Genomic DNA, 14,294 nt, shown 5'->3' with positions numbered 1-14,294 from the left:
CCAAACCATGATGCTGCCACCACCATGTTTGACAGTGGGGATGGTGTGTTGAGGGTGATGAGCTGTGTTGCTTTTACGCCAAACATATCGTTTTGCATTGTGGGCAAAAAGTTCGATTTTGGTTTCATCTGACCAGAGCACCTTCTTCCACATGTTTGGTGTGTCTCCCAGGTGGCTTGTGGCAAACTTTAGACGAGACTTTTTATGGATATCTTTGAGAAATGGCTTTCTTCTTGCCACTCTTCCATAAAGGCCAGATTTGTGCAGTGTACGACTGATTGTTGTCCTATGGACAGACTCTCCCACCTCAGCTGTAGTTCTCTGCAGTTCATCCAGAGTGATCATGGGCCTCTTGGCTGCATCTCTGCTCAGTCTTCTCCTTGTCTGAGCTGAAAGTTTAGAGGGACGGCCAGGTCTTGGTAGATTTGCAGTGGTCTGATACTCCTTCCGTTTCAAAATGATCGCTTGCACAGTGCTCCTTGGGATGTTTAAAGCTTGGGAAATCTTTTTGTATCCAAATCCGGCTTTAAACTTCTCCACAACAGTATTACAGACCTGCCTGGTGTGTTCCTTGGTCTTCATGATGCTCTCTGCGCTTTCAACAGAACCCTGAGACTATCACAGAGCAGGTGCATTTATACAGAGACTTGATTACACACAGGTGGATTCTATTTATCACCATCAGTCATTTAGGACAATATTGGATCATTCAGAGATCCTCACTGAACTTCTGGAGTGAGTTTGCTGCACTGAAAGTAAAGGGGCTGAATAATTTTGCACGCACCACTTTTCAGTTTTTTATTTGCTAAAAAAGTTTAAATTATCCAATAGATTTCGTTCCACTTCACAATTGTGTCCCACTTGTTGGTGATTCTTCACAAAAAATTGAAAATTTTATATCTTTATGTTTGAAGCCTGAAATGTGGCAAAAGGTTGAAAAGTTCAAGGGGGCTGAATACTTTCGCAAGGCACTGTATATATATATATATATATATATATATATATATATATATATATAAACACAGAGCCGATCAAATACCATCAAAAGAAAGCTCTATTTGTGGGGAAAATAATAGAATATAAAAGAAAAGAATAAAAAAGATAGAATAGACTGTACTAGAATAGAAAATAATTTAAACAAATCAATAGAATAGAAAGAATATAACCATTTCCCAAAGTGCAAATAGAGTCAATTATAATTTGAATAGAATAGAAAATAACAGAATAGTATAGAAAAAAAAATAACAAAATAGCATAGAAAGAATAAAACCACCTTCTGAAATTCGAGTTTAGAGTAGGATAAATTTCAATAGAAACATATAGAATAGAATAGAAAATAATAGAATAAAATAAACAAATAGAAAAAGAATACAATTAAAAAACAATAGAATAGAAAGAATATAAGCATTTCCTAACCAAGTCCAAATAGAATCAATCTGAGTAGAATAGAAAAGAAAAGATAGAATAGGAAGATGGTTATATTCATTCTATTCTATTCTATTCTGTTGTTTTTTTCTAGACTATTGTGTTATTTTCTATTCTATTCAAATTTGAATTGATTCTACTTGAATTTTGGAAAATGGTTATATTATTTCTATTTTATTCTATTGTTTTTTTAAATTCTATTGTTTTTTATTCTATTTGATTTTTCAGAAGATGGTTATATTCATTCTATTTACGGTAATTCTATTCTTGTTTATTCTATTCCTTTCTATTCTATTCTATTCTATTCCATTCTATTCTGTTCATTTATTTTTTATCCTATTTTGTTCTATTTTACGCTATTATATTCTATTCTTTTATTTTCTGTTCTATTCTTTTCTATTCTATTTTTTTCTATTCTGTGACTTTATCTTCTATCCTATTTTAATCTCTTTGGAAATGGAATTCGAAAACTTTTTTAATTCGCAAACTATTTGAAAATGATTCGAAAATTTTTCAAATTGATCCAAATTCAAATTTGAAAATGCAAATCGATTTGAATATGAATAAACAAAACGAATTCCGAAAAAAAATAATAATCGGATTGAACATGTGATGTTACAAGACTGCATTGACCATTCCAAAGCATTTCAGAGTAATTTCTAGCACAAGGTGTTACAGTTCCTTCACTTCCACTACAAACACCTCTTGTAGTCCTTTAACCCACTGAGCTCCCAGTCTCTCTCACTAGACTAAATGATTCACTGCCACTGAATCCCTTGAGCTCCTCCAATCTTCACATTAGTATCTTCCTCAAGCGTCACCCCTGCCTCTCTGCTGGGTCCCTAGCTTGGCACTCAAGATACCTCTCGAGCTTCAACCCACTGGCCTGTTCGGTCCCTGACTTGACACATAAGGGTGCTCTGCAAGTGTCACCTCTGCTGGCTGGGTCCCTGGCTTGATACCCACTGAAGTTTCCAGATTCTTCACCGTCCCCAGTTGGTGAAAATACTGCTCCGATACTTGCTTCAGTTACTCACTGTGGTCCCTGGTAATAAGATGGATGGTCCCTTAGTGGCATTAGTTTCCCTTCTACCTGCGACCACAACAGGTTCTCCAGCTGGCAGAACTGTCACTTTTGGTTGGACTGCAAGCCTCAGTTCCAACCCTGCACTGCTCTCTCTCTTGCTTCTAGATAGGCCCTCAGACAGCCTAGCAGCCAGATGTGCCCGGCCAATCTCCGGCCTAGCAGCCCCGGGCAGCCGTCCAGGTGGCACAGAACACAGATCACTTGACTCCACCCAAATGTATAGGTTCTCCCAGCAGGTCAAAGGATCCAAGAAAACCCTTGCCCATTGGCTGAGATACCCCAAATACCCATAGTCTGACCTTGTGTTGCCCTTTTTGTATCTAGTACCACCAGGTACCCGGCCACCCAGTAGTAGAAGAGAAAAGTGCAACAATGCCAAACTTAGGGAGAAATCAATGGATCTCTATCAATTAGCCAATATGATTATTCCTGGCAAGTAAATTTTGTGGTGCAACCCCAACTAAACTCCAGGAAGCTACATAAGTATGCCCCAGAAGGGTTTAGAGTAGACACAGGTATTGGATTATTATACGTTAGGGTCAGGGGTTATAGGATTAATTTGAACTATTAGGCCCCTTTTACATGGGCACCTTCGTGAAGCAATGGATCTCCCTGCTGATCCCCGCTGAGCGGGCAGATGACAGGTCCGTGTACACTCCGCTATGCAGAGCAGACATGGACTCAGTCCTGCTCTCCTCTATGGGGCAATTGGATAAAAAAGATCCACCAGTTTGTTTTCATCCAATGCCTTCCGCCAGACAAATGGAGAATAGAACCATCCATCTGTTTTTGGTGGACAGAAGTGGATCAGATGGCAGCAGGTGTCAGCGGTTATGTGCCTGCTGACATGCGCTGCTCCATAGAAGAGTTGGAGTGTCCGATCAGGTCTGCCTGAAAAACTCAGTTTTTCAGGCGGACCTGATCAGATCGCCCATGTGAAAGGGGCCTTAGTGTTAAAGCGGAACTAAAGTCTGTAAATAGTCGCCCCTTCTCCAGCAATGTGACATCTGTGAGTTCTCACGCAAGTGCCAAAATCTCCTTCCTGACTTGATTGGCCAGTGGGGGGATGACATAATTCCTGCGCTTACACATGACAGTTCATTCATTCAGGCACACTTTGGTGCATGCGCAGCTCAGTGCACGCAATAAAGAACATTGCAAACAGGCAATTATGTTTGTTTTTATTGCAGAAGAACCTGTCTGCCCCCATTTTTCTTCACCTTAGTTCTGCTTTAAGGTTAAGATCTAAAAGACAACTGTACCTTTAGTACAATTTTCTTTTAGACCCCTTTCACACTGGAGTGTTTTGCAGGCACTATAGCGTTAAAAATAGCGCCTGCAATCCGCCGTCAAACAGCTGCTCCATTGTCTCCAGTGTGAAAGCCTGAGGGCTTTCACACTGGAGCGGTGCACTGGCAGGGCATCAGGAAAAGTCCTGCCAGCAATTTCTTTGGAGCGGTGAAGGAGCGGTGTGTTTACCGCTCCTCCACTGCTGCTCCGCATTGAAATCAATGGGGCAGCGTGGCTATACCACCGGCAAAACACTGATATTGCAGCGCTTTGCGGGTCGGTTTTTAACCTTTCTCGGCCTCTAGCGGGGGTTAAAAGCGCCGAAATGCGCCGCAAATCCGATGGTAAAACACCACTAAAAATAGTGGCGTTTTACAGCCAACGCTATGGGCGGCACAGTGTGAAAGGGGTCTTAGGGCCATTTCACACTAGTGCATTGATCTGCATTTTAGAGCACTTGTAAAATGCAGATCAATGCATAAAAGCATAAAAAACAAGTCAAACGCACATCCCACAGCTCAACACAAAGCAAGTAAAAGGAAAAGAAAACGTTGCCTTGTTATTTATTTTGTTCCTAACTCACAAACAGGAACAGGATGTGATGTCACAGGACACATGCAAAATGCATAGCATTTTAACACGTGCTAAAGTGCACCTCAACGCAAGTCAAAGCATGGTAAAACACGCAAAAAGGGATATAAATGTACATCTATTTCCCCTACATTTTACTGCAAGTCAGTGTGAAGTCAGCCTGTATACCTGTGTCTAGAATGACAGGTATATGTGATTAACTGCAGACACTAAGCCTATTTAATGCAATGACAAACTGATGCCAACCACTGCTATTTGTGACTGTTTGCACAGTCAGAGATTACCTATAGTGATTGTGGTTGGACCTACACATAGGCTGCTTTCACACTGCTCCCTTGCAAAGATGCAGCAAAAGTAAATATGTGTTTTTGCTGCTGTTTTTATCCGCCTGCACCTGTTAAAAAAAAAGGACGTGACTCAAAAAACACATCAAAAACGCACTTGCGGGCATTTTTGATGCCTTTTCTGTTAATTTTGTGATTGCCTAGCATCAGCCTGCACCTGCAAAAAAGGACATGTGACTCAAAAATACAGGTTTTTGATACGTTTTACAATCCGTTCAAGGGGGGGTGCGTTTTTTTTTACTGCACCAAAAATGAAGGATGCAAGACTTTTAAAAAACGCAACTGATGGTGTGAAGACTTCCATAGGGTTATGATTCGCACCACAACGCATTTGCAGATGCATGCGCATTGTGTCGCAGTGTGCTACAATTTTTGTAATCTGTTGTTATGAATTGGGGCAAACTTTATATGCATTTTTTTTTTTGCCTTGATTTGCATTGCAGTGCAGTGCATTTTGTTTGTATGCATTTTAACTTGTTACGCTGTTCTGCGCTGAAAAAAAAAGTAGTGCATGTCCTTCTTTTTTGGAGTACTGGGCAAAGTGATGGTGGGAACTGGAAACATAGGGAACCATTATGTTTTGTTTGCTATGTGTTGGGAATGTGCTCACAAACTTACCCTAACGCTGTGATGGCGAACCTTGGCACCCCAGATGTTTTGGAACTACATTTCCCTTGATGCTCAATTACACTGCAGAGTGCATGAGCATCATGGGAAATGTAGTTCCAAAACATCGGGGGGTGCCAAGGTTTGCCATCACTGCCCTAGCGAATCTGATGTGAATGATTAATTTAGCCTCATACACCTGATGAGAATATCGGATGAATTATCCTCTGTTTTTTGTTGCATACTAATCTCATATTGAAAATGGAAAGGTTACTCAACTTATGGAAATTTGTTGTACGTTAGAATACAACTTCGGAAGTGATGTAATGTGTCGTATTGTATTGTAATGTATTCTTTCGTTTCCAAGCATGCGTAGTCAAGTGTACCGATTAAACAAAAATCAGATGTGGTTTTCAAGTATAATAAAAATGTTCTAACCTACACCTTCAGTTTTTGTCGTGCGCACAGTTGGAATTGGCTGTCAAAAATACTATACTAACGATCAGATAGCCAACCGATCGTTTGTCATACGGACATTTTTGTACAATTTTCTTATCACATGTACAGGCCTTAAATGATCATGCATCATGCGCTTTTTGTAAGGCAAAAACAGAAGAAAAAATGATTAGTGTGAAAGGGCCCATATTGCGTCCAGCCGTGCTCACCGCATGTATTCACTGGCTGTGCAAAGAGTCAAAAATAGGCAAAGCCGCCGTCAGCCCGCTATTGTTTTTTATTGACCGAGCATCCACAGCTATTCACATACACACCTGTCATTCTAGAAGTAGCAATTAAGGATGAGCTCAGGCGTGTCACCGCAAACAGCACGTGCAGAGCCCGCAAGGAAATTGGAACTGAGGAGCGCTAATCACAAGTAGGGATGGGCTCTGGTGTGTTCACACAGCCCACGTGCAGAGCCCACCAGGAAATCGGCACTGCGCTGCGCTAATCACAAGCAGTGAGACATTTCCCAATCTCTGCAGCCGCGCATCGGGACAATGTCTCACTGCCTGTGATTAAGGATGAGCTCAGGCATGTTCCCATGCTCCACGTGCAGAGCCCACCAGGAAGTCGGCTAATCACAGGCAAGCATTGCCCCGATGCACGGCTGCAGAGATCAGGCAATGTCTCACTGCCTGTGATTAGCACAGCGCTGCGCCGACTTCCTGGCAGGCTCTGCACGTGGAGCATGTGAACACGCCTGAGCTCATCCCTACATGTGATTAGCGTAGATTTGCCGCCTCATCCCTTTAAACCTGAACACCTTTGAATTACACAGGTTCTGAGGAAGAAAAGGCACCAAGTGAGTTTAATTACCACCTTAATCAGCCACAGAATCTGTGTAATTAATATGTGTTCAGGTTTAAAGGGATGAGGTGGCAATCATAGATTAGCGCAGAGCAGTGCTGACTTTCTGGTGGGATCTGCACGTGGGCTGTGCGAACACGCCGAAGCACATCCCTGATCACAAGCAGTGAGACATTGTCCCGATGCGCGGCTACAGAGATCGGGAAATGCCACACTGCCTGTGATTAGCGCTGTGCGGTGCCGACTTCCTGGCGGGCTCTGCACGTGCTTTTTGCGAACACACCTGAGCTTATCCTTAGTAGCAATTAGGGATGAGCTCAGGCGTGTTCGCATGGAATACGTGCTGAGCCCGCCAGGAAGTCGGCGCAGCACTGCGCTAATCACAGGCAGTGAAACATTGCCTGATCTCTGCAGCCGCACAACGGCGTAATGTCTCACTGCCTGTGATTAGCGCAACGCTGCGCTGACTTCCTGGCGGGCTCAGCACGCGTTCAATGCGAACACACCTGAGCTATCCCTAGTAGCAATACACAGATTCTAAACTGGGCATACACCATACGGAAAATCATTCAAACTCCTTTTTGAATAACAAACACTCAGCGGTGAGAGCAAACGATTTTTCCATCATGTAATGACCGAATTTTGATCGATAAATTGTTCAATGGACATAAATGAATCAGTTTTTTAATTGTTTTGTCACATATGCCTAGTGCAAACAGTTCGGACGAGAAACACATTAACCTTTCAACTTATCGTTCGCTTGGCAGAATTTTTAAAACTATTCCTTTGATTTTTTTCGGCTCTGAAAAGTTAGAAACCGATTTTCTATTTGTGCCCATTAACTGGGCGAAAAACGAACAGATTTTGAATGAGTTTTCGGCTAGTGTATAGCCAGCATTAGAAATTGCCTGTGTGATTGGAACCCAATAAAGCTTTTGTTGTTAAAATTTCTTTAGATTTACCTTCAACTATGTAGTGCAAGGGCCTGCTTGATTACATACAAATTGAAAGTGTTTTGGTTTGACCTCCTATTATATGGTTTTGGTAAATCTAAAGGAAAGAAAATTGTATAGTGTGTATCCAGCATTAGAAATTGCCTGTGTGATTGGAACCCAATAAAGTTTTTGTTGTCAGATTTCCTTCAGATTTACCTTCAACTATGTAGTGCAAGGGCCTGCCTGATTACATACAAATTGAAAGTGTTTAGGTTTGACCTCATATTATATGGTTTTGGTAAATCTAAAGGTAAAAAAATCTAAAGAAAATTGTATAGTGTGTATCGAGCTTAACTCTTGTTTTGATGTTGTTTGCATCTTTCTACAAACGCAGAGAAAAAGTAGTGCCAGGACTTTCAGACTTGCAGTGATTACTAGTTCCACCCATAGGTTACTGTGGCAATAACGCTTGGATACATGTGTGTGTTCTTCCTGATATTAGAAAAGCCAGCCTCACATCCTAGCTACAGGGAAGTTGTGTGAATGGCCCGTCCCCCTGCTCGCCTGAGTGCTCCACTCCCATCTCTTAAACACATATTCGAACTTGCAGTTTGGCTGGCTCTTTTCCCTCACTGCATGTCTGCCTGCCTTGTTTTATTTTGCTCCTGCTATGGCACAAAATGCTTGAACTTCTGAGTGGAAAAGTCAGCAGCAAAATGCAACCTCCTGTTGTTACGGCTCATGATTGCTCTCTCTTTTTGTGCTCTTTCAAGCAAAGCAAAGCTGCTGTGAGACTGAAAGAAGATATGAAAAAAGTGGTGGTGAGGCCTGGCAGAGGACAGCCAACCGTGCCATGCAGGAAAGTGTTCGGAGTGCCCCTCAGAGACCTGCACAAAGAGGGTCTAGTGGTCAACGGCGTGCCCGCGTTGGTGTGGAATGTGGTGGAGTATTTGCGAAGCGAGGGTAAGCTTTTAGTGTTTGATAAAGTTTTCTTTGTTTGAAAATTGTTTTGTGTGTTTTTTTTTTTTTTTTTTCTTTTTTTTTTTTTTGCTTGGTTACATAAAAAAAAAAGAATACCTAACAAAGCGTAAGTTTGCTTCCTTGACATACTAAAATTCCTTTCACGCTGGCTGTAATGAGGCCATTCACCTTGGTGTGCAGCACATCTGAGAACACGTCTCTGAAGACCAGAGCTGTCACTACACATCCACAGGATTGTGTTTCCTGAGCACACGCAATATAGTTTATGCAAACGGGGTCCCAGAAATGCCGTACTCTTGATGCAAATTCATAGCTGCAGTCATTTAAACATCAGAAGGTTAACGACAGGTGAACGCATAGCTCCCAACTGTCCCTGATTTCGAGGGACTGTCCCCGATTTGGAAAAATGTCCCTCTGTCCCACATTTTGGTCTGATATATAGAGTTTTGTATATAAATTGCACTATTTATCTATCAAAACGTGTGTTTTCAAGCTCCAAACCTTTCATCCAATTTCTAAATTGCTGCATTTGTAAAAAGCACTTGTGGGTTTAACCAATTGGTTTTTATTTATACAATTCTCCTTGCAGGGGGTGTGTTCTATGCCTACATACTTTTGCTAATAGGTGTCCCTCATTCCCATTTCAGAAAGTTGGGAGGTATATGAACGGTATTTGCCGTACCAACTTATAAAAAGGTGTAAATGTATGGGGGGGGGATATTTTATAAAACGCAAAAAATGTTGGTGCTTGCAAATTGCTTTTTTTTATATTACAAAAAATAGGAGCGCAGTACAACATATAAAACCAATCATTGAACACCCCCTTCAGCTCTGGTATAAGGCTCCATGCACACTAGCTTAAAAAAGCGCTCATGGCCGCAGCTTTTGGCCCCTTTCACACGGGCTGTACAATCAGGTCCAGCTGACAGTTTTTCAGGTGGACGTGATCAGACCCTCCAGTATCTTCTATGAAGCAGCGGATATCATTGGACACATGTTCGCTGACACCCACCACCATTCGATACAATCCTATACACAAAAAAACAATAGATGGTGGTCCTATTCCCCATCTGTCTGGCAGATCGGCTGGAAACGGACAGGTGGTCCATTTCCATCCGATCTCCCCATAGAGGAGAGTGGGATGGTGTCCGTTTCCCCTCTGTGTATCGAAGTGGACACGCACCTGTTATCCGTCTTCCCAGCAGGGATCACCAGGAGAGATCCCCTGCTGAGGAAGGGGATTCCATATAGCGGATGCGGCCGTATGAAAGGAGCCCTTTCTGTATTTTTTTTTTTTCTCTGCCTCTAGAAGCAAATAGCGTTCTCTTATGTGTCCATGAACACTATTTTAGTCTAGAAGTGTTTTTAAAGTTTCAGCATCTAGTAGCAGAAAAAAAAAACCTGGCTGGAACAGCTCATAACATGAAATGAGGATAATCCAAAGCATCCAAGCATAGGGCAAGAATCATGAAGGGATCCAATGGTCTCCTATAGGAGAGCAAGAACAACCACAACTGCAAGGTTGCCCATCCAAGATCTGATGGTTGAAGAGTATAAAAATAAGAGTAGAGATTTGTACAGGGGAGGGATGGGGATTTTCTGGGGTGGTTGAGCCAGAAGATTTCAGCCAGGAGGACCAAACCCTTATAAATGTATTCAGACACCTTGTATAGGGGAAGACCGCATTACCCAGAGACATTTAGTAGCATTTAGTTGGAAGAGTAGGAGAGAAATTTGCAATATTGATAGTTATGTCACAAAACCATAAAGACATACAATAGAAAAAATGCTTTATCAAAAAAAAAAAAAAAAAAAAATCTTACACGCCCATATTTTATTTTAGGTATTTATATAGTGTATATCGTAGGTACTTTTAGGTACTTGTATAGCGTATAACGTTGTCAATTTTATGATTTGCTTTACATACCGTATATATTGTACATTCACATCAGTCCCTGCCCTCAAGGAGCTTACAATCTAAGGTCTCTAACTCGCATTCATACATACACATAGTAGGGCCATTACTTAGAACCCCCAAATATTTTTTTTTTTCTAACACCCTAGAGAATAAAATGGCGGTTGTTGCAATACTTTTTGTCACACCGTATTTGAGCAGTGATCTTACAAGCGCACTTTGTTTTGGGGAAAAAATGCACTTTGTTTAAAAAAAAACAAAAAAACAGTAAAGTTAGCCCAATTTTTTTAATTTTTTTATTTATTTGTTTGTTGAAGACAAGCAGACCAAGGACATGGATTACTGGAACCATGTTCTGTGGTCTGTTGAGACCAAGATAAACTTATTTGGTTAAGATGGTGTCAAGTGTGTATGGCGGCAACCAGATAAAGAGCACAGAGTACAAAGACAAGTGTGTCTTGCCTTCAGTCAAGCATGGTGGTGGGAGTGTCATGGTCTGGGGCCACATGAGTGCTACCAGCACTGGCGAGCTACATTTCAATGAGGGAACTATGAATGCCTGTGATGCTTTTTTTTTTTTTTTTATTTATTTATTTTTTTTTTATCCCCAATTACAAGGGATGTAATTCTATTACAAGGCTTGTAATGGGAATAAAAGAAGATTTGGGGTCACTTTTATTCCTATTACAAGCCTTGTAATAGAATTACATCCCTTTGGATAATTGGGGATAAAAAAGCATGCCAGGACCTCTTTACTGTGAGATCTGGGGTCAAAAAGACCTCAGATCTCTCATTTACACTCAAAAGTATTAAAAAAAAGGGGGATTTTTTTTTTTTTTAAAGACCATTGAACGGAAGTGACGTTTAACGTTGCTGCCATTATCCAATGGTATGGAGCCGAGTGGGGCGGCCATCATCTTACCCTCGCTTGACTTCATGCCTCAGAGGGGAAAGGACCCGATCTTCTCCGCTGCTATTGAAGGCCCTGGTAAGCCGCAGAGACCACCAGATAACAGCGGGAGGGGGACACCTCTCCTGCCGCCGATCAAAGTGATCTCACAGCGAATCCGCCACAGAGACCACTTTTTTATCTGAAAACGGACTGCCCGCTGATTAAAAAGATACCAGGGTTATGGCGGCTATCTGCTGCCATAACACCGGTATTCCACATCAAACAACCGCTGTAGTTCATGTCTAAACTGTTGGCAACAAAAATGGGTACACCCCTAAGTGAAAATGTTCAAATTGGGCCCAAAGTGTCAATATTTTGTTTCAAATCTTTCTTTATTATTTCTTTATAATTATAAAACATACAAAACATACCTAACATCCATCAACTACTACATATTTCTCAAAACAAAAAAAACAAAAATATATATATATAAAAAAAATCAGCCCTCATCCCTCCCCCCTACCCCATCGCTCCTCACTTACAAATATTCCTTAAGGATCCCTGAGGTGCAAAACTCCTCCCACTTTTTCCAATGCTTTGAAATCATATTCTCCACATATCCTTCTTCTCTTATTTGCTTCTCCATATAGTGTGTTTCACTCATTTCACATTTCCACTCTATTATTAATGGAGCATTTTCCTTTTTCGCGCTGTTACAACTTTTGCAGCTGTAGTCATACAGTGCAAAAACTCTATCTCTTTCTGTGTTAATGATTTAGGTGTGAGAGAGAATAGTAATATCATTATATCTATGTTTATCCTAGTACCTGTCACTCGCTAATATATTTCTGTTATCTTACCCAAAAATCTCTTAACCACTTTCAGACCGGACCATTTTGCTGGTAAATGACCAGAGGTCTTTTTACACTTTGGCACTGCGCTGCTTTAACTGGTAATTGCGCGGTCATGCAATGTTGTACCCAAACAAAATTTGCGTCCTTTTCTTCCCACAAATAGAGCTTTCTTTTGATGGTATTTGATTGCCTCTGCGATTTTTATTTTTTGCGATATAAACGTAAAAAGACCGCAAATTTTGAAAAAAAATGATATTTTCTACTTTTTGTTATTAGAAAAATCCAATAAACTCAATTTTAGTCATACATTTAGGCCAAAATGTATTCAGCCACATGTCTTTGGTAAAAAAAAAGTCAATAATTGTATATTTATTGGTTTGCGCAAAAGTTGTCACATCTACAAACTAAGGTACGTTTTCTGGAATTTACGCAGCTTTTAGTTTACGACTATGTCTATCTCATTTCTTGAGGTGCTAAAATGACAGGGCAGTACAAACCCCCCCCAAATGACCCCATTTTGGAAAGTAGACCCCCTAAGGAAATTGATAAGAGGCATGTTGAGCCCATTGAATATTTTATTTTTTTGCCTCAAGCGATTGAATAATGACAAAAAAAAAATTTTTTTTTTTTTTTTACACAAAGTTGTCACTAAATGATATATTGCTCACACATGCTATGGGCGTATGTGAAATGACACCCCAAAATAAATTCTGCTGCTTCTCCTGAGTACGGGGATACCACATATGTGGGACTTTTTGGGAGCCTAGCCGCGTACAGGGCCCCGAAAACCAAGCACCGCCTTCAGGCTTTCTAAGGGCGTAAATTTTTGATTTCACGCCTCACTACCTATTACAGTTTTGAAGGCCATAAAATGCCAAGATGGCACAAAACCCCCACAAATGACCCCATTTTAGAAAGTAGACACCCCAAGCTATTTGCTGAGAGGCATGTTGAGTCCATGGAATATTTTATATTTTGCCACAAGTTGCGGGAAAATTACAAACTTTTTTTTTTTTTTTTTTTTTTTCACAAAGTTGTCACTAAATGATATATTGCTCATGCATGCCATGGGCATATGTGAAATGACACCCCAAAATAAATTCTGCTGCTTCTCCTGAGTACGGGGATACCACATATGTGGGACTTTTTGGGAGCCTAGCCGCGTACGGGGCCCCGAAAACCAAGCACCGCCTTCAGGCTTTCTAAGGGCGTAATTTTTTGAGTTCACTTCTCACTACCTATTACAGTTTTGAAGGCCATAAAATGCCAAGATGGCACAAAACCCCCACAAATGACCCCATTTTAGAAAGTAGACACCCCAAGCTATTTGCTGAGAGGCATGTTGAGTCCATGGAATATTTTATATTTTGCCACAAGTTGCGGGAAAATTACAAACTTTTTTTTTTTTTCACAAAGTTGTCACTAAATGATATATTGCTCACGCATGCCATGGGCATATGTGAAATGACACCCCAAAATAAATTCTGCTGCTTCTCCTGAGTACGGGGATACCACATATGTGGGACTTTTTGGGAGCCTAGCCGCGTACGGGGCCCCAAAAACCAAGCACCGCCTTCAGGCTTTCTAAGGGCGTTACAGTTTTGAAGGCCATAAAATGCCAAGATGGCACAAACCCCCCCCCCCAAATGACCCCATTTTAGAAAGTAGACACCCCTAAATTTAGGGGTACACTAGTGAGACTAGGTAATAAATGGCGGGTGCCCTGAAACTATAAAAAAATAACTAACCAACCAGCGTCACCTGTAACAGTTATATGGTGATCACTGGTGAAAGGGTTAACTAGGGGGCAATCAGGGGGCTTTATGCGGTAGTATATGGGGGTCCCTGGCGCTATAAAAAGCTGCGGCGAACCTAAATACCTACCTGCCTAACTAGCGTCACCTGTGACACTAATACAGCGATCAGAAAAACGATCGCTTATTAGGCTGGGTTCACACTGGAGCGATGCGGGAACGCCACGAATGCGCGGCGGGTTCCCGCATCGCATGCCTCCCGGCGGCAGTTCACACTGCCCTATGCGAACTGCTGGGAGTGTCAGTGAAATG

General features: G+C 41.4%; 1 protein-coding gene across 4 annotated transcripts in view; it reads left to right on the top strand.

Annotated features, from left to right (window-relative positions):
• FAM13A (family with sequence similarity 13 member A) overlaps window positions 1-14,294 on the top strand; it is a 290,352-nt gene that overhangs the window by 12,510 nt on the left and 263,548 nt on the right. For 3 of the 4 annotated variants that reach the window (XM_077476498.1, XM_077476500.1, XM_077476496.1), the window contains exon 1: window positions 8,178-8,549. In XM_077476498.1, the coding sequence (XP_077332624.1) occupies window positions 8,267-8,549 (283 nt within the window). In that variant the 5' untranslated portion in view covers window positions 8,178-8,266. Of the gene's footprint in view, window positions 1-8,177; window positions 8,550-14,294 lie in introns of those variants that run through there. The other variant, XM_077476499.1, reaches the window with a different exon arrangement.

This window comes from Lithobates pipiens, unplaced genomic scaffold, assembly GCF_037356315.1.
Source record: "Lithobates pipiens isolate NorthernLeopardFrog02 unplaced genomic scaffold, aLitPip1_a1.2 Scaffold_13, whole genome shotgun sequence".
Taxonomy (NCBI): Eukaryota; Metazoa; Chordata; class Amphibia; order Anura; family Ranidae; genus Lithobates; species Lithobates pipiens.
Note: the sequence above shows the minus strand (reverse complement) of the source record. Positions and strands in the feature narration are given on the sequence as shown.